Source organism: Seriola aureovittata, chromosome 3 (genome assembly GCF_021018895.1).
Source record: "Seriola aureovittata isolate HTS-2021-v1 ecotype China chromosome 3, ASM2101889v1, whole genome shotgun sequence".
Taxonomy (NCBI): domain Eukaryota; kingdom Metazoa; phylum Chordata; class Actinopteri; order Carangiformes; family Carangidae; genus Seriola; species Seriola aureovittata.
The window spans coordinates 15,158,405-15,182,130 of NC_079366.1; the positions used below are offsets into that span (position 1 = coordinate 15,158,405).

A 23,726-nucleotide genomic window follows, 5' to 3' on the forward strand; every position below is an offset into this window, starting at 1 on the left:
CAGGGGAAAGAGTCGAGTCACGAAAGGAATCAATGGAAGAAGATGAGGTGGAGCTTAAATGATAAGTTGTGTAGGTTGTGTAGAACAGGGATGGAGGGGGCCTATAGAAGAACCAGATGAGAACGTCGCATAATGCAGTACAGATGGAACTGATGCCGAAAAGCCACAGAGATATGTGCTGGTTGTCAGAGAGATGGTAAGAGTTAAGCCACACAGTGGTAGATTGAAGCATAGTGAGAGGGAGGGAGCGACCACAGTGGGGGGGGGGATACAGTACTGTATGTCAAGGCCATGATGACTGGGGTTATGTTGATTGTGGTGGGGTCATGAGATTTGCCCCGCAGCCTGTAGGGAAATTCTGCAATCAGAGGCCAACGATGGCAGCCATCATTAAGCTGCAGTCACAAAAAGCCGTGGCAGTTAAAGAGGAAAGCCTTGATGTTTCGACTTATCAAGCGCTAAAGGATTAATGTGTTAGCGAACATTTAGCTGTCTTTGTTGCCACATGTCAAATTTAGGTCCAATATTAGCACAGGTTTGGTCCGCCAACCCCCACAAAAATTATTCCAATCTTTTCATCTTGCTGGAACTGGATCTCACTCTCATCACCAGCCATTCATTTACTTTGGCTCTACAATACAGAAAAAGAGTTAGTTGTGCAAAAGCATCAATTTTCAGACTTTTTTTTCCCTGAGTATTTGTGCAAAATGTGCTTCTTCACATTTACATACTTACTTTCTTACTTTTGACCTGAGAATTTTTCCCCCTCTCCCCGAGGATGAGGGAAGGAAAGCCCGGTTTCTGTTCATGAATGTGGCAGCCCATTGTCCCAACTGTTACATCAAGACTGACTCATGCACAGAAACATGCAGAGTTAATCTCATCATTCCAGTGTCTTATCTTGTCAAACCACCGTTACCATCACATGGTCACAATGGTTATTCAGTTTTATTTGCAACAATTGTCAAACATAGTTGGATATCAAAAAAATAGGCACATGCCTAACAGTCCTACGTGTGCTTCTGGTTTTTATGTCTACATCATTAGGCCACACTGTGTGCGCTCTGTCTGTGTGTAGTTATTCTTTTAATTCACTGGTTTGAGGGGGCTGCAGTGTAGGCTAAAAGGTATGAGGTTAGAGATGAGGTTGCTGGCGATGGAGGGGCATCCGGGGGGGCTGCAGGACTATGATTGGGGTAGCTGAAGGGAGGGCTTTGGGGGGCTGCGGTGTGAAGATAAGGGGCTGGATGTGTGGTTAGGAGGCTGTGTGTGTGTGTGTGTGGGGGGGAGCTGCTGTTGTAGGCTGCAGCTGGCAGAGCGGTGATAATCAGCAACCAGACCTCCTCTGTCTTACCTCCTCTCCCCCTGTATTCCTCGCTTCTCTACCGAGCTATATGATGCACTGTTGAACTCAACAGTGGCACTGATTTCCAGTGAATGATGTAGTGCTGTGTTGTAAGCGCACGGTTACTTGGCTAAGGAGCCTGAGCTCATGAAACTATAGCCAGAACTGTTGAAAGCTTCAGTATCTAGCCAGGTCGTCTCATTGTACAGTCTCCATGACAGCTCTTCAAGAGCTAAATGAACTCTTTCTCTGCTGGGGTCTGGTGATTGGAGGAATATATTAGCTATTGGCATCATTTTATTTTGCTAACGGTATGATCTGCCTCCTGGAGAATTGAACTCAGTAAATAATTAACCCGTATAGCGCATTTTGCTAATAGGAGCTGGCAGTTGGAGTTGTGCTCGTTCTTGTTGCAGTGATTTCCATCTTTCTACAAAACAGGGCAGTGACTAAATGGCCATTAAGCCGTCTTTAGTTGTTGCTGTCTAACCAATTGGTGCTGAAAAGCAAAGTCAATTCATAAATTGGATTTGAGAACTAGACCAAAAACTGTATGTGTGGTTGTGCACACCCTGATCATTTAATAGCATATGTTATCCCCACCTGTTTGTTCATTTAGAAGCTGCAAGCAGAGGCGTCCTTCATCTGACGCCATCAGACTCTTTTTCAAAACACACACACACACACACACACACGCACACACACACAATCGAATATTTTTCTCTGAATTAAAAGGAATTTAAAAAGAAAAAAGAGAAGTCATGGTACCTGCTGTTAACCAACAACACGTATCCTTCTGTCTGATATACTGTGAGAGCTGATGTGGTTTAGCCACTTGGCCTCAGTCTGATGTTGAGGACAGCTATCAGTGTCCCTGCTCCTGCACATATCTGCCTGACAGTCTCTTATCTATCATGAGCCTCAGCTTTCACTTGTGGTCTTTCACACCTCTGCAACAGAAGAACACATTGGGGTCATGACAGGCCAACAAGAAATTTAAGAAACAGCAAGGGCCAGGTTTCCTAGTGCAGGGTTTTCCAAAATGTGATATGTCCACATTGAAAAACAACTGTTCTCTGTTACTCAGTGCATGTTTCAAAAGTAATGGATATTATGGTATTGTAAGGAATGATCTCCAAATAAAAATATCAGTGAGATAGGAGCTCCATGGTGTCAATTACACAAAAGATCCTGGATACATTTCTTCCTCTACTGACTTGCAGATTTTTTTTAAACATTTAGCAGATACCAGGAAGAGCAAATTTGTAGCTTTCTTCTCATGAAAAATAAACATAACTGAACATCAAGTACTGCACTTGTGGAGTTGTTTCACCTCAGTGTGAGTGTGTGTGTGCGCCTGTTAAAAGAACAGCAACATGATTGTATGACATGAATGTAAATATATTGACATTGGTTTTCTCAGCAGACATACGTAATTACATACATTTCATAACTGCAGAACATGGAGAAGGTCTTGAAACACAGTGAATGTACCATTTCTTTGTGCTTCATCATGGTCCATATAGATAGAGAGATATAGTAATAGAATACAGATCTACTGCTACAGCAACAGAAATAGCAAAGTATGAAGTTGAACTTCCATCTGTGGTTGTACGGTCTCTTCAAGTCTTGTGAAGCTTTGTGGCAGCAAATCATACCCTGTAACTTCCACATTACACCATGAGATATCTCTCAAGCATACTGCACATACAGTAAGGTGGCTGTGTATCCAACCAGTGCACGTATGGTGTGAGAAATAGAGTGTTTACAATATTGTAGAGCCCTGTGGTGAAATACTACATGACGGTAAAAAGTCCATTGAAGTCAGGTTGTTTTCTCAACAGCTTTCATTGGCCATCATATATGTTTACTCTGAGTGTGTACCTCAGTGTTTGTCCACGTATGAGTGTGTGTGTTTGAATGTGTCTGGGTGCGTACGCGGCGGGGGCGCAGCCTCGTATGTTTGGAGTGAGTGCCGTCAGTTAGCTGGAATGTGGCGCTACCGCCAATGCTAAGATGGCTGCCAAGCTCTAAGATGGCTGCCAGGATTACACCCAGCCAGTGAGAGACAGAGGAGTGCGAGAGATTCTGCATGTGAAGAGAGAGGAAAAAGAAGCTCTCTTTCATTTCTGGTGTCTTTCTTTCTTTCATTCTCACTCTCGTCTGTCTCGCCCCTCTCTCTGTGGATAAGCAGTGCTTCGTAGGCAGCGAGACAGGTCTGTTATTGTTTCTGCTCAGTAATCTGTGGCTTAGTGTGGCTGCAAGGCAAGTGCTGCTGGCAGGAGTCTGTGTGCTCTGTTATCACCTACAGCCTGCAGATAAACACCTCCTTTAGCTAGCTTGCTAGCTAGCTACTGCCTAGCTAGGCCTGAATGGAAGGCCAATAGCATTAGCCCCCACGCCACACCAGTCCTGGAAATGGAGCTGAGTCTCATTCACCAACTCATACATGTGGTCACAAAGGCCGAGGAAATACGTACAGCTGCCAAGCACGTGTTACGTATTCAGGAACATATATCCATAGACACATCTGACATCTTTCTTCACGGCCCGGACAAGAATGCACCCTCTTTAGACCAACTCTCCAAAGGACTCATGTTACAAAACCTCAACTTGCAACCTCCTCTTTCTGCCTGTAGCTCTTCCAGGTCTAATTGTGACCCTTTGTTGCCAAGACTTGGCATGTTTGTATCTGCTCTTGTGAGTGAGGCCCCAGTGCTTTCGTAAGCCAGTCATAACAGGTGTGTGTTTGTGCAAATGTGTGTGTGTGTGTGTGTGTGTGTGTGTGTGTGTGTGTGTGTGTGTGTGTGCGCGCATGTGTTTGTGTGTGTGTGTGTGTGTGCGCGCGCATGTGTTTGTGTTGCTCTGCTTTCATTTGATCCCAAGAGGAAGAGTTTTGCCTCAACTTTGATAAACTCTGCCTCAAATCCCTCAGGCCTGCCAGACTGGCGCGGTCAGCCTTGTCACAGGGTCACTGTGTATGTTTATGCATTCATGTGTTCAGGATTACAACATGTATTAAAGTATGACACAAAAATTAGAGAAAGAAACAGATTGAGAGAGTGTGCATGGTTGTGTGGGTGTGTGTTCATATTTGTGTGTGTGTGTGTATGTGTAAGGTGCTCTGTTTACGCAGACTAAATCCCTACCAGCAAGAAGGTATTAAATAGGATTAGTGCGAGGAATATGATTGCGTGGTTAGATACTAAATGGCATAGCAGCACACTGTAAATCATTGCACCTTAAGTCAGGAGGGAGAGAGGGAGATGGGAGAGAACATTCTTAGATACAAGACTGTCACACAAAAATGTGTGAATTCACACACACACACACACACGCACACACACAAGATGTATACCATATCCCAGCACATACTGCAAGTCCTTCTTATTCCCTCTCACACCTCAAATATCACAGTCTTGGCAGCACGGACACGGAGCTATGATTCAACAAGACATTGTACACTTACCAGTATGTTTTCCATTACTTTTTTTAGCATACAAACCAACCGGATCCTAACCACTTGTCTTTCTCTACTTCCCCTGCCCGTCTCTGTTTCTGTGCAGAATCCGGACAATCAGACAGCTCCAGCCAACAGGGGGACACAGACATTAAACCACCGCCCAATGGTAGGTATACACACACACACACACACACACACACACACACACACACACACACATCCATGTCCAAACACTGTCAAATCAGCATACTAGAATTGATTCCATCATGCTTATCAGTCTTAACATATTCCAATTATGGATCCAATTAGCAAACACACTCACACAGATGTTGATCCACAAACATGGTTGCAGATGGTTGCCCTCTCAAAGGGTTGTGATTTTCAGGGTGTCTTCCAATTTTTTTTATTTATTTTTTTTATTTGGTTTTGGTTCAAACACAATTTCATGAATTTCTGATGCAGTGTTGTTTTAATTCCCTCCTTTTTCCCAAAGCTTTTGTGTGTCTATGCGAGTCCTGATCACATCCTTTTCTGTGCAGGGCACCTGAGTTTCCAGGACTGCTTCGTCACCTCAGGGGTGTGGAATGTGGCAGAGCTGGTCAGAGTGTCACAGAGTAAGTACTAAAAACACTACACACTCAGGCATAGGAACCAAGAAAAAAAAAAACTGTGTAGAAAAACAAATACCATACCTACAGTGTGGTACAGTGTGATTTGTGGCTTGGAGTACGTTTGGTTCCTGATTGAGACAAAAACTGCAACGGAAAAAAAAAAAAACAGCTAAATTGAAGGAGCACAGTACTATCCATTGTCAGTGCCTTTTTGAGTATAACTACTACTGAGACACAATGGAACTCTGTGGATGATTATTTTCCTCCATTGAAAATCTCTGATATGTATCATCTCAACTCACTCATTACCGTTTATTTTTCTTCATGTTAGCTCCTGTAGCCACAGCGTCGGGTCCTAACTTCTCACTGGCTGACCTGGACAGCAGTCCCAGCTACTACAACATCAACCAGGTGGCTCTGGGGCGACGCTCCCTCACCTCCCCTCCTTCAACCAGGTACACAGTCTGAGCTATAAGTCCAAACTGACAACAGGAGTGCACAGGTGCATAGAGGTGCATATTGCTCCGGAAACACCAATGACCATTATACAAGTCCAGCTGTTTGCCATTAGTAGAGTCTCTTGTGGGAGAAGCCACCGTGTGGCTTTAGCAGTGTTAGCTTGGCATGTGATTCGCTGCGATGCCAAAGGCAGACCGGAGGGAAGTGTGAAGTCACAGTAAAATGTGCCAACAGTATATCGCTTCTTATCGCAAGGATGACTTTACTGGCAAGTAAAGTACGGCAATTCATTGAGGTTTCTTGCTGTGAATGACATTAAGTACCACATTCCCTGTCTAGGAATCTGTCCTTAACCTCGTTACTGTATATATGTGTGTGTCTCTCTCTGTTAGCTGTTCTCCTCTTTAAGTGATGTGTGATGGCTCTTTCTGCTATTTCTTCTTTTTTGTCTTTCTTAACTTGTCTCTTTCTCTCCTCTTACCTCTGTCATCCGCTGTCACTTTAGGTCTGAGGTGGAGTTGTACGCAAATCTTCCACGGAGGTAGTTATAAAAACACCTACAAAGACACAAACTAATGCGACACATGCACAGAAAAACACACACACACACACACACACACACACAGAGAGAGAGTCTTACTGTGTGGATGTCTCTGCTGTCTAACATTTCTTTCTGTTTCTTCCTTTTTCATGCGTAGTTTTGACATTTCTTGTGCTTCATGTCTGTTCTGCTGTTTGTGATAATGTTATTGTTTCCACTAAGATGCAAAACCTGAAGCCTCTTCAAAAGTTTAAATGCTTGTTTATATGATCACTTTTATGTTATCAGCCTTGCGAGGTATTTTATCCTTGAGCCATACATACCCTGCCATTATATTTAAAAAAAAAAAAAAAAAAAAAAAAAATCATGCCTCCCCTCCCTCTCTCTTTCTGCCTCCCACCTCTCCTCCACCCTCCAAACATCCTCCCCATGTCCTCAGCTCCACCAAGAGGAAGTCATTAGACGACAGTGAGCTGGAGAGCCCCACAGATGATGTTTTCTACCCTGGACGCTCGCCTGCTGCCAGCTCTTCCCAGTCCAGTGCGTGGCCCAATGACATGGATGCAGGTACCCCACCCTATCCCACCCCACACCTGTCACCCACTAAGAAAGCATCATGAAACTTTTTTATACACCCCTGCCTGACCCCCACCTCACCACCTGCGCCAAAATCCAAACTGATTCTTCCATCTGACTCTGTCTCTTCTCCACACCTTACCTCAATCACTTACAGTACCTTCACTCTTCACAGCCCTGAACACGCCTCTGACCCTCCCACTTACCCACCAGCCACCTTCCTTGAGACCCTTTGCCTCAATCTGACCATTGTACAACTTGGAGAAACAGGAGCACCCTAGGATTACAGCTCATACTAACAAAAGTTTAAGTTTTCAAGAAAAAACAAACATTAAGAGTGCTTCATTTATCTAATATTGAAAGCTATGACCATGGTTGACCAGGATGTACTGGTCACAGTGTCTAGCAGTTTGAAGAAGAAGCACTTGAGTTTTTTAGACTGTTGTTTATACCCTGTCATATATTTAAGCATGTAAATATATGTAAACTTACAAAATACAACTGTTTAAGATCTAACAATTTTCCCAGATTTTTCTCCGTCTATGACAAAGACATAAAGACACCTGCCAAAAGAAAGGAGACTTGGACAAATAATGAAAGAGTAGGTTTAGGTCTAGTCAACAAAAAATATAATCAGCAATAAATGGTCATCACTCTCACCTTATGTTGAGGCTATTTTACGCTAATTGCAATAGTCTCTTCCTTTATTGTTCAGTAAATGGCTTGAAAACCATCAACATGATTTAAATGACAGTCTGTGCCATTTTTTGGTCCGAATGTTTTCAACACCATCACTATAACCCCAGAAAATTGAATTCATCATGGATAAATGGTGCTTAATGCCATCCACCAAATAGCTCCAGACATTGGGAATATAAATGCCAAGATGCATCAAGAATGAAATAACAGCTTACAGCAGCCTGTATTAAGGCTTTATGTTGGTGTTTCCATTGTTTTGGCAGTAACCACTACCTCTGCAATTCAGCTTTGGACATTACCCTCTTTATTCTACCTCATCCCTCCAAGAACCCAATAACTCCAAGGAAAAAAACCCGCTCTTGTTCCCTTCATTTGAGTCCTCACTCCCTAATCTCAAGGCTTCATACTTCCTCATCCTCACCTTGAAGCCATAATCACACACACAGTTTACCTGATTTTGTGTCAGTTATCAGCCATTCACCTACCTCCTTCATACACAAATGTTCACTCTTACCTCTCTCCCTATCCCTCTCATTTTCTCTCTCTCTCTCTGCCTCTCTGTCTCTGTCTGTCTGTCTGTCTCTTTTTCACTCTTCCCCTATCTCATTGTTAACAATACCCTTCTCCACTTTCAGTGCAGCACCATTTGGCGAGTGTGCAGGAGAGGAAGATAAAACATGAAAACGATGGCGTGCAGTTTCCTTACCATGGTTAGAACAACATTGATTACACTCATATATATTTGCTATTTACCAGCCTTTCATGTAGCTCAGTCATTCCTGTGTATGTGTGTGTGTATATATATGCATATATACATATATATACATATATATCATATATACTGTATGTGTGTGTTTGTTTGTGAATTGTATGAATGTCTTTGGTAAGGACAAAGACAGCGTACACAAAAATGGGACTGTACTTGTGTATTAACCTCAGTAATGTTCAGTTGTCATCAGATTGATGTGATTGCTGCTCATCAAAGTTTCATTTATTGTGACGTACAGTTGCAGGATTGTCAAGGATTATTCATTTCAGGCTTTGCTCTCTGTGTGACACATGAGGCTACAAGTAGCTCACCTAAGATCCCTGGCTTTATCTCACTGAAGTCAGTCCTCCCAGCGGCACTTAAACTGACAGATGTCACACATGCACATATACTGTACATACACACACACACACACACACACACACACGGTGACTCACACACTTCCAGCCCCCCTCATATGCAGACGTTCACACATTGAAACACACATGCTTATCATGCTCCCCACCCCTGCAGGTGTTCAGGTGCCTGCCTTGCCTCCATCCCTCTGTCGCTCCATCCCTCCCTTGCTTCAAATCCCTCATTAAGACGCTTACCGTCTGCGGATCAGAGGTGTAAAACCCTTCCTCCTGCTCCCTAGCTCTCCCTTCAACCTTCCATCCCTGTCTCCCTTCTGTCTAATTGAAAACGTGTACTGCAGGAAGGACCCTGGGGAGGGAGAAAACATGTCAGAGGAGAGAAGGAGGAGAGAGAAGCAGAGAGCAGGCAAGTGGATGGGAGGTGAGAGAGGAGAGAAGAAGACTTAAATGGCGATGGCTAATGAGAGAGAAGGGTTGTCAGGATGTGAGCTAAAGGAGCCAAGAGCCCTGGTTAGGTTTTGCCCCAGCCTACTCTCACTCGAGCCTCAGCGGCTGCTCTCCTGCTCCTGCTCCTCTTAGCTGTAAATGTAATTAAGAGGCTGCTCATCAGAGCCACAACAGAGACTGCTGCACGCCTTAGCGCACCAGAGCCTCACCTCCCATCTTTTTCCTGTCTCTCTCTGACTCTCTCTCTCTCTCTTCCTCTCTGTGTATGTGTACCACCCCCTTACTCTCCAAAGTGCAGCACATAGCCTTGTACACCTCCTAATGAGTTTGGCAAATAGAGGTGTAGAATAGCATGCAAATCTGGTCCCTTTACCAATTAATTTACAGACTCCAAGTGAAAAATTAGGAAGCCAAAACGTTTTGTAATTATCAGACTTTTTTTTTTAATTTTGTGTGGGTTTAGAACTAGTTTTAAACAGTAGCCAGCACAAAACGTATTTCACACTTGAGAATCCAAGGCAAAAAGGAGAGACTGATAGCTGTGGGAGAGCAAGGATGGAGCAATTAGAGAATGTGCGATTTTGGTACGGTGTGTATCCGATTTTCCAAAGGATCCCACCTGCCACAGGCAAAGCTCATCTGGGAATCCTGTCCAGGTTGGGGGTATGTAAACAAGTGAGCACACACACACACACACACACACACACACACACACTCACAAACAAACAGAGGGGTTTCTAAAACAACAGAAAAACGCACACACAGACACACACACACACACAGGTGTGCTTCACCGTCTGCCCACAGCACCATCTACTCCCCCTGACTCCTTCCATAACCAACAGAACACACACACACACACACACACACACACACACACACACACACACACACAAAGATGCATTCATACATATAAATCACACAAACACGGTTACATTCAGATACACACATGATAGATTTCTGCACACATATCACATAGGCCACACAGATACACACACACGCATGCACAGCTGAAGCGTGGTCCCAGATGGTGTTTCCGTGTGTGTGTAGCCTTGGGATCCGTGAGGATGCTGGAGACATCTGCTCCACAGGGGCTAGAAGAGGGGTGGGGGAGGTTAGTGGAGGCAAACGAAACAACCATGATTTCATATTAGTTCCAAATGATTGTGAAATTTTCCTCAGACACCAGAGACTTGTGGTGGTGGGGGGCTTGCTTGGTGATTTGAGTTAAATGTTACAGGCCCTTAGAGGGGTACGACTGGACTCACATATGTGCTTTAAATCACTGGAGAGAGGAGAATTCCCTGACTTTGCTTCACTTGTTTAAACCACTGTCTCCTGTCTTTTCCAACTGTGTGTGTGTGTGTGCGCATCTGCGTCTGTGTGTGCTTCAGAGGCGCATCTGGTGGCAGGCCTGTTAGTGCAAAGAGACAGAAGGGTCATCATGGGAGCGCTTGATTGGTTGCCAGTGAAATACTAAGTCTTGCCAGGAGAGGAAACACTGCAGTTGTGGCACATACACACTCAAGCACACAGACACACACACACAAACCAGATCAGACCATTGCATAGTCTCTGAAATACTGTCTTTCACATTACCTCGGTGACAGTGCTCGAACTTCCTGTGTATACGGATGTCAGTCTTCATATGATCTTCTCTGTGTTTCCTGGCTCATATTTTTTTATACTGAAGTTTTATGTTATAATTCCAAAATAAAAGCACATAACTACCTCTCTGAAACCATAACTCTTTAATCTACAAGGTTCTGATTTCTTCCAAATCTCAGTCTTTCCCAGCTCTCCCCTCCAGGTGCCTTTCCTTGTTTAAGTCTCTGCAGACTGCTCTTATTTCGAGTTTGCTCCCACCAGTGTGACAGTGTCATAGCAATCACTGCTAACTACTGGTGTCAGAAGTGGGATCGGGGTTGTCTTCATGCTTGGAATTTGTCTGACAGTACAATACGCCCCCAGACTCCCACTATAGTGGGGGGAGAAAAAAAAAGAAATATATGTCTGCTAAAGACATAAATGGTTCACACATATTCACTCCCACCTGCTTGAGACTTAACTCTTTCACACAGGGAGGGAAGGTTTTACACGCCCCCACACTCCCATAGACTTTCACACGTCTCCAGCTGGAGAACTGAGGAGGAATCGTATTTAATGCCTTTTTTGATGCGGAGGGGCCACAGAAATAGACGACAAAACAACAGTCTAAAAAAAAGTTAAAAAGGAGAACATTTATCACATCATTCACCTATTAGGGAGATTAGAAGAAAACTTACTGAAGGAGAAATTTGTTTGTTGTTTCATCAGTTAAATGTGGCGGTGTGGTGAGGGTCTTTGTTTTTTGTGACTGAACATGTGCTTTTGCTTTCGAGTGTGTTCAGACATCGAGCGTGTGAGTGTGTGTGAGCGAGAGATAATAACCATATTTAACATCTTATGACATTCCAATTTCATACATGTCGTCAGAGCAACGCATTGAAAAACAAGACACTGCTGCATTTTTCACAGGTTCTGCTTTGCTCTCTCGCTCCCTTGCATATTTTCATGTCTCCCACGTTCTTCTCGCCTCTCTCTTCCCCTCTCTCGCCCTCTCTCTCCCGCTCTCTCTCTCTCTCTCTCTCTTTCTCTCTCTCTCTCTCTCTCTCTCCCTCTGTCTCCTCTCTCTGTCCGTCTGCTTGTCTTTCGCACTCAACAGCTGCCGTGTCCATACTGTACAGTGTGTGCTATTTCTGAATGAAGCCTTCTTCTCGTGCAGCCAGCCTGTGAGCTTCGCTGAAGCCAGACCACAACTAGCTGACTGTGGCTGTATGGTGGCCATGCTCATACACAGAGAAAGCCTAGAGTTGGCACCTGAGAGAGAGAGAGAGAGAGAGAGAGAGAGAGGGAGAAAGAAACAGAGAGAAAGAGATGAGACAGAAAAACATACAGTGGTACAGAGGAGTTTATTATAGCTACAGATGTGCTTTGGCTCTGAAACAAAGACCAGATTCAGATTGGCTTTAGCTGTTTTTCCCCTTTTTTACTTTGAAGACATGCACTTTATGCTATGAAATATTGCTCAGTCCATATTATATGACTATAAAGCTGGGAATTGGGAAACTTACAGTATATCTCTGAATGAGTTATTACAGCCTAGGAGCAGCAAAACCCCATGATTAACAGTCAAGATTTTTTGGGTCTTTTCAACATCTATGCTTTCTGGCTGCATCATTTACAGAGTCCTCTGATTGACTCATTGAAACTGTCGGGAGTGAATGACCAACAGCCAAAAGGATAGGGAGTGATGCACTGCCACCAACCAGTGAAGAAATTAAGCACTCTAATCAGAAAAATCATGATTGTTCGAGTCCCCATCAATAAGAATCAGATTGATTTTTTTTTTAGTGTAGCCAGTTAAAAAAGCAACATTTTGTTGATTAAAACCAACTCTCTCTTTTCCTCCCTCTTCCCCCCACTTTTTTTTGTTGATCCCATTTTTTTTTTCGCCAGGACTGTCCTCGCCTGGTTCACTTAAGAAGCCGGGGAAGTTTGATTTCAACGCCCTGACTTCCCAGACGAGGTCCCCCCGCATGGCGTTCACACACCACCCGCTGCCTGTGCTGGCAGGAGTGAGACCAGGTGAGAGCCCTGCCATGAACCCAACAACCCCAACCCCCCCTCCCCTCTCCCCCCTTTTTATAATCTGAAAAAGAGAGAGAAGGAAAGGGAGTGTCAAACTTGATACTAGATTGCCATATTTACCCCCCCCCCCCCCCAAACTCCCCTGGAAACAAACAAAATCAATTGCAATCGTGTGCCTGAAAATGAAAATGCTAAACGTACTTGCTGAGAAAGCAAAACAAAACTTTCCAATCTTCCAGTTTCAACTGCTGAGAAGCAATATGCCCGCAGAGTTTCACCTGTTCAGTGTTACTGCTATCATCATGGCTTGGCATAAATTTCTCTCTCTCTCTTTCAGCATCTCTCCATCCATCCATTTTTACTGCCATCTTTGTGCCTGTTTGTTTTAATATAGTCATTGCATGGTACCATTGCTACATCCATGCCTTTGTGACTGATTTGCCTCACATCTTACTGCTTCATGCATTTGTTGTATTGTTTTTCAAAGTCACTTCTTGCATTGAAAATGACAAGACTGTTTATTCTGATATAATGAATTTGACTGGGTGTCAAAGGACCAATGCAAATCAACGCTAGATTTTCACTGGGTTTGTTGGTTTGCTATAGTGCACCAGTTGATGAGCGAACCAGAGCTTGTTTTTTTGTGTCTTTCATTTCCTACATTCAGACACACCACCTCAGTTGTATTTCTGTTCCTCGAAAGATGTGTCTGGTAGGGTTTTCTTGTTTCTATTTTCTTGAGAATAAGCAGCAAATACAGGTATAAAAAGGAGAACGAAGAAGTAGCATGGATTGATACAGAATTTGCAGTTGCACAGATGTACAATGTAGTGGATAAAATTCTTAATGCACCCTCCAGTGTTTCCAAGTTCTTCTTTCAATAGAGACACTAAGGACAAGTTGTCCTCATAAGGGCTTTTCGGTCCTATAGGATAACCGGTTTCTCCATCTCCAGTCAGAGAATTCCCAAAGTCTCCAGGAGCTCAAGTTTGCCAACAAGTCCCTGTAGGCTGGTCTCACTTTTCAAAGGAATAAATATGTCCTCCTCTCTCTATCTCTCCCTCTCATTCCATTTGTCTCTCAAAGGGATGGTTTGGTCCACAGCCAAACCAGATCTACCGTGTAAAGGTCATTTGGACTCATTGCCCTCCATGTTGAAACGTATTGAATTTTACTTTCGGAGCTCCCCACAGTATATTTAGAAAATATAGTCCAGGCCGGATCTTGCACCATTAAGCCATGTTGTCTATCTGCACAGAGCAGTCCTGTACCCCCTTGAGAAACCAAAACACCAGATTGAATTATGCGTTTGTGTTGATTTTTAAAAATGTGCTACGCTGTTTTGTGTGTGAGTTGAAGAGGTGTGAGGGACTAGCTCAGGTTTCTTTGTTCCCCAACTAACTTCTCACACTCTCGAAACTGTGTGTGTGGACTGTTGGCTGAGAGGGTTTTCATGTAACAGAGAGGCTGTAATGAGACAGTGTTTAGAGATTGTGTATGGGTGCATTCGTGCACGTACACACAGATACACACACACGCGTGCATGTGTAAATTTACACTCTTGTGGAGGACTCTGTGTGCTAAAATGGCTGCCGTCCAAATGGAATGTCCCTCGGAGGCCTTGGTTCTATAAAGAGACTGGAGGATGATGGGAGGGAAGGAAGGAGTGAGGGATGAAAAGAGAAATGGGGGTAGACACAGAGAGGGGGAAGACGCAGTTAGTAATTGTGGCTCTATTTGGATGGACCAGAGCTGTTAGCTCTTGTTGTATAGGTCTAGTGAGTGTTGGTGTTCATGGGTAAGGACTGGATGGTTTATGCCCTGTTTTTGGCTCAGACTGACGTGGAGAGCTGCCAGGTTGACTGTTGTCTGATTATACTAGTCTGGAGAGTCCGCCACTGTGGCGGCGATTATACATACACACACCAATATACATACAAAGGCAGATGAAAGCTGCAACAGACATAGCAACACATTCAAACAGACAGAGAACTAAATTACATGCACACCAAGAAACACACAAAAGTCACTTGCACTCGAAATCACAAACACAAAAAGACAAGGACACTGATACAAGAAAACACAAAAGTTAGAACATACAGGCACTAACACACTTTGTGAGTATAGTATACACAAGAGATAGTAGGTGACAGACATAATCACAGATGCTTGTTTGCCAGGCTCCCCTCACCTAGCAGCTTGCCTCTTTAGTTTGGTGTGCCAAATTACCAAAGACAGACAGTGGAGTCCTGTGTGTGTGTGTGTGTGTGTGTGTGTGTGTGTGTGTGTGTGTGTGTGTGTGTGTGTGTGTGTGTGTTTGTGTGTGTGTGTGTGTGTGTGTGTGTTGTGTGTGTGTGTGTGTGTGTGTATGTGTATGTGTGTGTGTGTGTGTGTGTGTGTGTGTGTGTGTGTGTGTGTGTGTGTGTGTGTGTGTGTGTGTGGCTGGCTGGCTGGCTGGCTGACTAATGTCTCCGGGAGGCGTTTTGTGGTCGGTTGGGAGCGGAGGGGAGATTCTCTCTCAAGCTTCAAACTACTGGGCAGAACCGCACAGCAAGGATATGCTGCTGATTGATTACACATCACCGACAAGCAATAAAACAAAAGTGGAAAAATCCAGTGTGTGTGTGGCTGTGTCATAGCCCAGTGGTCTGTGTGTGTGTCAGAGAGAGAAAGAGAGAGTGAAATGGATAAGGAGCAGAAGGCAGAAATACTGTAACACACTTTAGCTTGTATGAGACTGAGTGTGTGTGTGTGCGTGCGTGCGTGCGTGTGTGTGTGTGTGTGTGTGGTGATGCCAGGCCAGAGGTACAGAGGAATCTAGTGGGCTGATTTATAAAATGAATGGGACCAGATGTTGCCCACTAGCTGGGGATAATGCCAGTCATTTGTAAGCAGAAACAGCTTCAGTCAGAGAATGTCACAGCTATTTTCTGTGTTATGACTATAATAGGCTGAAGCAGCAACCTGGTCTTTGATGCCAGCTGTGTTGGTGCTTAGTTAAAACATATGGACGTCTTATATATCGTCATAGGTGTGCATGTTAATGTACTGAATATCACAGTGTGTAGAGTATTATGTGTGCTTCATATGTGTGCTGTGTTTGAGTAGAAATAGAATACAATAGAATAGAATAGAATGATCTGAGCTTCATTATATTTTTCCCACTTTTTGGTCTTTCTTGTATCTTCTCCTCACGTTCGTCTTCCTCTTCTGTCTCCTGCCCCCCCCCCCCCCCCCCCTTCACTTTTCTCCTCAGGGAGTCCCCGTGCCTCAGCCTCAGCCCTGCACTTCCCCTCCTCCTCTATCATCCAGCAGTCCAGCCCGTACTTCACCCACCCCACCATACGCTACCATCACCACCAGGACCCACTTAAGGAGTTTGTGCAGTTTGTGTGCACTGACGGCACAGGACAGCCCAGCGCACAGGTAAGTGAACTGTGGGTTCAGCAAAGAAAGGTGACGTGACAGTGGGGTGGTCGGCGGTGCAAACTAAGATAAAAGAAAAGTGGCCGCTGATTAGAAGTGAGTTTATTTTAGTGAAATTTACTGAAGAAGATGTAGACCGAAAGAAAGTAAGACTACATCGTAATTATAATTGTTTCTATATCATTTCATAACTTATTTGTTAGATAAGCAGGTGCAACGAGGTCAACTGAGACTGGAACAGGGAATAGAGCTATCTTTATGAGGTGAAGCAACTTCACCCGGGAAGAAAATGGCTTTAGGGCAAATGCATCTAACAGGAGGAGGCAGCCAGATGTGCTTTAACAGAAGAAAAAACTCAGCTGGAGAAAACTGTTGGGAAAGGATCCAAACCACATTTGACTCATCATAGGTTAGACATATAATGTAGTGCCTTCTCCCACAGTAAGGTAGGGGAAGATCTTGCCTATCAGTAGTGCTCAGGAAGAAAATATCAAAAAGCCCTTTTAGGCAGACAAGTCATAGAGTATGTATGGCAGCTGGCAGAGGATTTACAATAGGGAAGAAAGGGCTGCAGACACGGGAAAGGCCGGTAGAGGATTTGGAGATCGATTGAGATTAGCAGTGTTTGGAGAGTTATGTATTCATGAAGGGAACCTGAGGAAAACATTTAAGACTCCTGATGCAATAGTTGTTTAATTGACCTATTTTTGGTGACGTTCCTAAACTCTCAACAATGATCTTCTTGTTCCTTTACTCTCAATAATAATCTTCTCTCAAGGGGCACATCTCACTCAGTTTCTAATCATTTTCTCTGCACAACACATGGTAGAAGAGCAAGTAATAAATGATATATAACCAGAAATGGTTTCTCTACAGTTACATTATATGAAATGAACACACTATGACAAATTACATATTAAAACGGGGGGGGGGGGGGGGGGGGGGGTAAAACATCAGTCTCCTTTCAATAACCCCAATAACATGCCCACACTCATCCTGAAAGCTAGAGTTTCCAAACATCAAAACATAGGCATGTCATACAGCTGACTGTCAACTGGCCTTATGGGGATATTTCAGAACTATTTTCGACACACATTCATTAAGGTGCAGGGTGCTGGCAGTACTGTAAACCAATACTGTAAACTCGGCGTTCTGAGCAACTTTAAAACCACTTATCAAACCCTTTTTCACGTCCTATTATCCTTTGTTCTCCTTACTTCACCCACAAAAGAAGAATTGTAAAATTCTACATGCACATACACAGCGCACTTGCACACACAGACACCCTTTCCACATTGCTGATTTTCTCTCCTTTTTTAAATTCTTACATGGCACTTTAACAACTTCCCTTGTGACAGCTCCATTTTTCTTTTCCCCTTATGTGTGGCAATGTTCATCACTTTTCCACTTCTTATGTACCTCATTACTTTTGGCCAGACTGTCGTGTGTGTGTGTGTGTGTGTGTGTGTGTGTGTGTGTGTGTGTGTGTGTGTGTGTGTGTGTGTGTGTGTGTGTGTGTGTGTGTTTTTCTCTATTATTATTATTATGTGAGTTTGTGTCTGTGCGTACCTTAGTTTGTTTCTTAGAGAGTACTAAAGACTACTAGTGCGTATGCTGTTGATGTCTGTCTATATATGAGTGTCCTGCTCTTACATGAGACTCTGTGTGTGTGTGTGTGCGTGTGTGTGTGTGTGTGTGAGTGACCTTATTTTGTGTGGGTATGTGTGTCTGGCTCCCTGTGCACTGTATATTCTTGGGGTGTGTGCTCACCCTGTCTGTATGGTCCGTCTGCAGCCTAATGGAGGTGGCCAGAGCAAAATGCCGGGCTCCTTCCTGCTGCCCCCGCCACCCCCAGTGGCGCGCCCTGTGCCCCTCCCCATGCCCGACTCTAAAACCATCAGCACGCCCACTGACGGCGGACTCAGCTCACCCGCATCTCCGTGTAAGTCACCCCCCACTCCCACTCCCCTCCACAAACCCCCATTACTGCCCCAGTCTCCCCACAGACTTCTTACAGAGGCCAGTCCAAAACAATTTTAGGCTCCCGTAGGTTGATTAGCTCTTAGCTGGCAGCTAATTTGTCCTCTTTTCCAACCAATACTACATCAAGTCTGTTGTCCTAGAACAGATGTAGTCATCATAGAAGTCCCTGTGTTTATGGACATTGCAGCGACACTGGGGCTTTTTTTTGTAAGCTTGTAGTACTTCTTCTGACAAAGCACAGATCTGGGACTTCTACAATGACTACTGCTGCAGTTTTTCATAGTTTAGCTGGCCATCTGCTCAGTCAAACACTCAGCAGCCCCAGGAGCTTCACTCCTATTTCATCCATCACCTTATGGACTGTACGCCACAGTACTGTACTGTACTGTACCAGCGACATCCAATTCTGACAAGGCAGAAGCCACGCCTTTGCCAAACCAGAGATCCTCTTTCAAGCTCTTCTATATCTCTTGCTCTCACTCTGAAGTCCAGTTTCCTTTTCTCTCTTCATGTCTTTGCAAGCCTTCTCAGCCTTTTCCCTCCTCTTTCCTCAAATCTTTTTATTCCTTCTTTCTCTCTCTCTCTCTCTCTCTCTCTCTCTCTCTCTCTCTCTCTCTCTGGTGTTGGGTTTCCTGCTAGCACCACAAGAGGCAGTGTAGTTTCTCTCCCTTCTTTTTGATGTGTTTTGTAGTTTGGGGGGAGCAGAGCAGAGCAGGGCCGTGTGCACGTTGCCTCTGTAGCCGCAAGCCTTTGATCAACGCAGACTTTGCATGTCTGTGACAGCGGCAATACAATCTACCCCCTTCTCTCATTTCTTTTTTGCTTTGTTCTTTTCTTTATTTGATATATTCTCATATCCTCCTTTCTCATATCCTCCTTTCTTTTCCTTTATTTCTCTCTTTTTTTCTTTTTAAGGGAACAAAATTAGGGCAGTTGGCGTGGACTCCAAAAAAACATCATGCCCCACTTTACCCACCCAATCCCCTTGCCACTTTCACACAAATCTCACAACAATTAAAAATTGAGAACAACAAAAAACATGGAAATCACAGTATAACAAGAACAACCCAGTCTCTCTAAACATGAATGATAAAATCTAATCAAACCTGTCTAATTAGTGCTATACCGGGGGAGCGGGAGAGGAGTGTCATCAGGGAGCGGTGAGGCTTTGGTTGGTTCCACCCAGACAGGTGCAGTGCGAGAGTCGGGCCATGGGAGAGGCACACCAGGAGGGGGCACTGGACGGAGCAACCGGGGCATCTTCTCCTCCTTTTGTTTTGGCTTTTTCTCCTCTTCCTGTCCTATCAACCTTTTCCTCCCCTCCCCCTTCCAACTCTCTCAGATTAACGTGTCACTTTATTATTTATTTATATGAACATCAATATAAATAAATATCGTAATTTTCGTCTCTTTTTCTCATTCCGGTGGCTGTTATCACTGTATTTTTTTTCTTCCCTCTCTAATTTTGTCTCTGATTCACAAGATATCGTAATTACATTCATAAGAAAAACACACCAGCACACACACACACACACACACACACACACACACACACACACACACACACACACACACACACCACACACACACACACACACACACACACACACACACATACACATGCATATGGTACACTCTCACCCTCACTCATGCATCAGTTTCCAGCCCTTTCACTGTCACCCCCACACATCCCCATCCCCTCAACCTCACTCAAGTCATGCACAGCAAACGTTCTACTCAGCCGCCATGTTGGAGTCCAGTGAGCACAACTGCCCTAAATTTGATCCTGTGGCATCACTGAATGGTGTCACTTTGTAGGCAAGATGCTCCTCTTAGCCTATTAAATTTAACTGGAGCATTGGTTACCACTGGTGATGAATAGAGTTCCTCCATCGGTCACCCTTTTATTAAGTCAACAGTGAGTCCTCAGTGGTTTTCTATGATTACGATGGTTTATTCTGAGGCCAGGGGTTGCTGAGGAGCGTCTGTGACTAACAGTGCAGCCATGTTTGCGGGAAGTAGCTTCTTCATGTTAGCACTAATCATTTCAGACTGCACATCCCCTTGTTAACCACAGATTAAATGGTTCAGTGAAGGAATATAACAAAGAACCTACCCGCAACATGAACAAATCACCCATGTGACTAATAGGGCATCAGTATCCCTGACCCTTACTGTCTTTCCCCAATAATTGATTTGACAGTGATGCGTAGTCCTGTAGTGAGTTAATATTATACTAAAATATATAGATGATGATGAGAGCATCAAACTCTACTATAAGCTCAGTGTGTATGTGTGTGTGTAAAAGCATGTACACACTTGTCTCTCTCTTTATAGCATACTCCACGCCAGGCTCCACAGCTCCCAACCGGTTTGTCGGCATCGGAACACGGGACAACTTTCTGAATATCCCCCAGCAGACTCAGGTACCCCACCAACCTCCCTCATTTAATTGACATCCACCCATTCACCTCCTCCTCCTCCTCCTCCTCCTGTGTTTTTATGTCTTTTCTTCCTTTTCCCTCATTACTTGCTGTAAGCGTGACTGCTCAGTGCTGTACGTAGAAGCGACTTCCCAGCCAACTGTTAATGCAGGCATCTTTCGAGTTTGAAGGGACAAGCATGTCATTCAGAGTGAAGGCCGTGATACAGAGGCAATACTCAGACAATGGCTCTGCATTGGCAACATGCTACAATCAGTGATTCAGCCCATGGCACCAGTGATGATCAACTGTATGAATATTTTACTACTCTAAAAGTTGAGATGACATGTGTAGCCATCCATAGCTGTTACCTACATCTGTTTGCTAAATCAGGACTTTGGTATTTTGACAACACAGTCTCAACTCAGCAGATGAAATTTGGACAGTTTTCGTGGAGACAGTTCTGTTGATACTCAATCTGAGTAGCTATTGATGAAGATAAGATGCAGCTGAAATTTCAGGAAAATGCTGGTAAGTAGACCTTGAGTTGGGATTGTGTTGCCAGACTATTTCAAAAGACTTTTATAAGCTGATACCAGTTTGAAAGCCTCTTCCTTTATGCTAAACAACTTTAGTCGTACTTGTCCACGTGTTACACACTGCCGTCGAAAAAGGGGAAGGGCTTGCAGGGGGATATTATAATGGTCTGGGGTAGAAAGTATGTAATATACAGGTATTGTCGATCATTTGTTTGCAAACTTGCCCACCTACATTGACTCAAAGTGTTGCCCATGTATCAAGGCCTATAGTTTCAGTATTGGTTTACAGTTTTTGCACCACAGTAGTTTCCCTACAGTGAATGTAAGCAGTGCCAGTTAGTTTCAGCTCCAGCAGTGTTGATTTATCTCTGCAAGGCCCCACAGTGTGTATTAGTGCAGCGTGTGAGGCCAGTAGTGCACTACATTGTGGTTTCAGCTTTGGCTGCGCTCTGCCACTGGGCTGCAGTGTCTTGGGCCTCCTCCATCACCAACACAACTTTTCTCATTAGGGGCTAACCGCACCTGCCTGCAGCCAACTCGGCTCTCCTGTCCTCCCCACACATGGAAACAATCTGCATTCCTCCTTGGCCCAGCTCTGCTCGGCTGCCCCCCCACCCCCCTTTCCCTTCCCTCATGCATCAGCAGCCCACCCTCTCTCCCTTTCTCTCCCTCGCTCCTCCTGCTGCTCCCTCTAGTATTTTCAAGCTCCCCACCTGCACCACTCTCCCACAGATGTAGCCCTGGCACCGAGGGGACATCCACACACCATCCAAATGTGTGTGAGCGCCTAGGCACACACACGCGCACACACACATACACATACACTTCAACTCTGTGCCAAAACTCTTGCCCCTCATTTTCTCTCCTAAAAAACAACAGGGCTTTTACAACAGCTTACATCTGTTCAGAACGCTTATTATCTCCTTTCTATTGCTTATCAAACGTTATTGAAAAATGTCCTCTTTGAACATTTCTGCCGGGTTTACAGCACGCATAGCGAGAATCTGGGCACTGGTATCAACTGCTCCCAGTTAGCTGAGCCTAGTAGGTCAGTAACAGTCTCAGCCAGAGTGAGTAACAGAGGTCTCTGCCTATCCTGCTGTTCTCTGGCATATGGAGAGGTTCAGACGATGGCCCTGCCAGCCCGCCTCGCCGCCTGCTAGCCAACTAGCCAAGACAGAGGGAGAGAGTCTTCCCACTGCTGTCAGCGCAAGAAGCAGAGAAAAGATGGACTGAGGAGCTCTCTGGTGGTGAGACCTCAGCTATGCAGGAGCAAGAGCGAGGGAGATAGGGGAGCATGTATGAAAAAAGTAAGAGGGACCGAGAGAAAGGGAGGGAAAAAAGAGAGAGGGAGTTAGTTGAAGCTCGCTGCACTCCACAGTCACGTCCCGGCTGTCTGGTTGCCCGCAGCAACCAGACATGATGTCATAGGCAGTTGAACTTGTACTTGAAGGGGGGTTAGAGAGGGGGGGGGGTCACTTTCCACTGCCAAGGATTACATTGGGAGAGCTGGAGTAAGAGAGGGAGAGGAAAAGAGAAGCGGGTTAAGGGAAGTTGGAGCCAGGAGGAGGAGCTATCTACAAACATGAAAGAATCATGGATAGGAAGGAGGGAGGCAGAGGTGGTGGAGGATAGATGGAGGTTGAGGGGGGTTAAAGCTTTCTCTCCGTTTGCTAGAATGGGGGCACAACAGAGAGTTTGCTGTTAAAGATGGGGTGATTCGCTGCTCTCCCTGGTCCGAGGCCTGTGGAATGTCAGAGGCAGCCAGAACAGCTCAGCTTGTGCCAAAGCCTCCACTCTGCCCTCTTATCAAACTGAGAAACTGGATCCCTGGAGTAGCTGCCCTCAATAGCTTTACAGTGTAGCCTGAGACCACTCGGGCCCACAGAGCAGAGACATATTAGGAGGATCGCCTTACATGTAAACTGGTAGCGCGTGACAGAGCAGTTACAGTCTGGTGTTTGCTCACTGGAAAGCCATTCAGACGGATACAAAAACTGCTACCCTAATGCTGTTTGTAGCTGAAATAACACAAGTGTTTTTAATGAGTAAAAAGCCAGAGTCAGCCCTCCTAAAAACAGCAAGTGGTGAAGTTGAGGTAATAACTTTTTCGACACTGTATGGGACAGCTGAGCTCAGCAAGTACAGAAGTGAGAGAGAGAAAAGGAGTAGTAGGTGGCCACCTAGTGGTTCCCGACTGGTTATGCCTGTGTTCCCTTAAAACTAATCAATGTCTGCTTGTGACTCCTTGTTACTGCTTGCATATATTTTGAGTCATTTTTTTTTTTTTTTTTTTTTTTTAGACACCTGAAGAGGTGAAATTATCCAGTAATTCAGTAAAAAGATAAGAGGGAAACAACATTTTGTGTAGCAGCAGGTTTTTTCTTTGGTTCCTGTTTTATTTATCACTATAGATGAACTCTTGTGGAGGTTCTTACCCCAGTGTTAGGAGTCAGTGA

General features: G+C 44.6%; 1 protein-coding gene across 13 annotated transcripts in view; it reads left to right on the plus strand.

Annotated features, from left to right (window-relative positions):
- nfixa (nuclear factor I/Xa) overlaps positions 1-23,726 on the plus strand; it is a 112,958-nt gene that overhangs the window by 84,043 nt on the left and 5,189 nt on the right. For 3 of the 13 annotated variants that reach the window (XM_056368244.1, XM_056368256.1, XM_056368271.1), the window contains 10 exons: positions 4,912-4,974; positions 5,348-5,422; positions 5,751-5,874; positions 6,384-6,419; positions 6,859-6,986; positions 8,330-8,404; positions 12,765-12,893; positions 16,153-16,322; positions 18,117-18,264; positions 20,643-20,731. In XM_056368244.1, coding sequence (XP_056224219.1) covers positions 4,912-4,974; positions 5,348-5,422; positions 5,751-5,874; positions 6,384-6,419; positions 6,859-6,986; positions 8,330-8,404; positions 12,765-12,893; positions 16,153-16,322; positions 18,117-18,264; positions 20,643-20,731 — 1,037 coding nt within the window. The remainder of the gene's footprint in view (positions 1-4,911; positions 4,975-5,347; positions 5,423-5,750; positions 5,875-6,383; positions 6,420-6,858; positions 6,987-8,329; positions 8,405-12,764; positions 12,894-16,152; positions 16,323-18,116; positions 18,265-20,642; positions 20,732-23,726) is intronic. The other 10 variants (XM_056368264.1, XM_056368282.1, XM_056368250.1 and 7 more) reach the window with 10 other exon arrangements.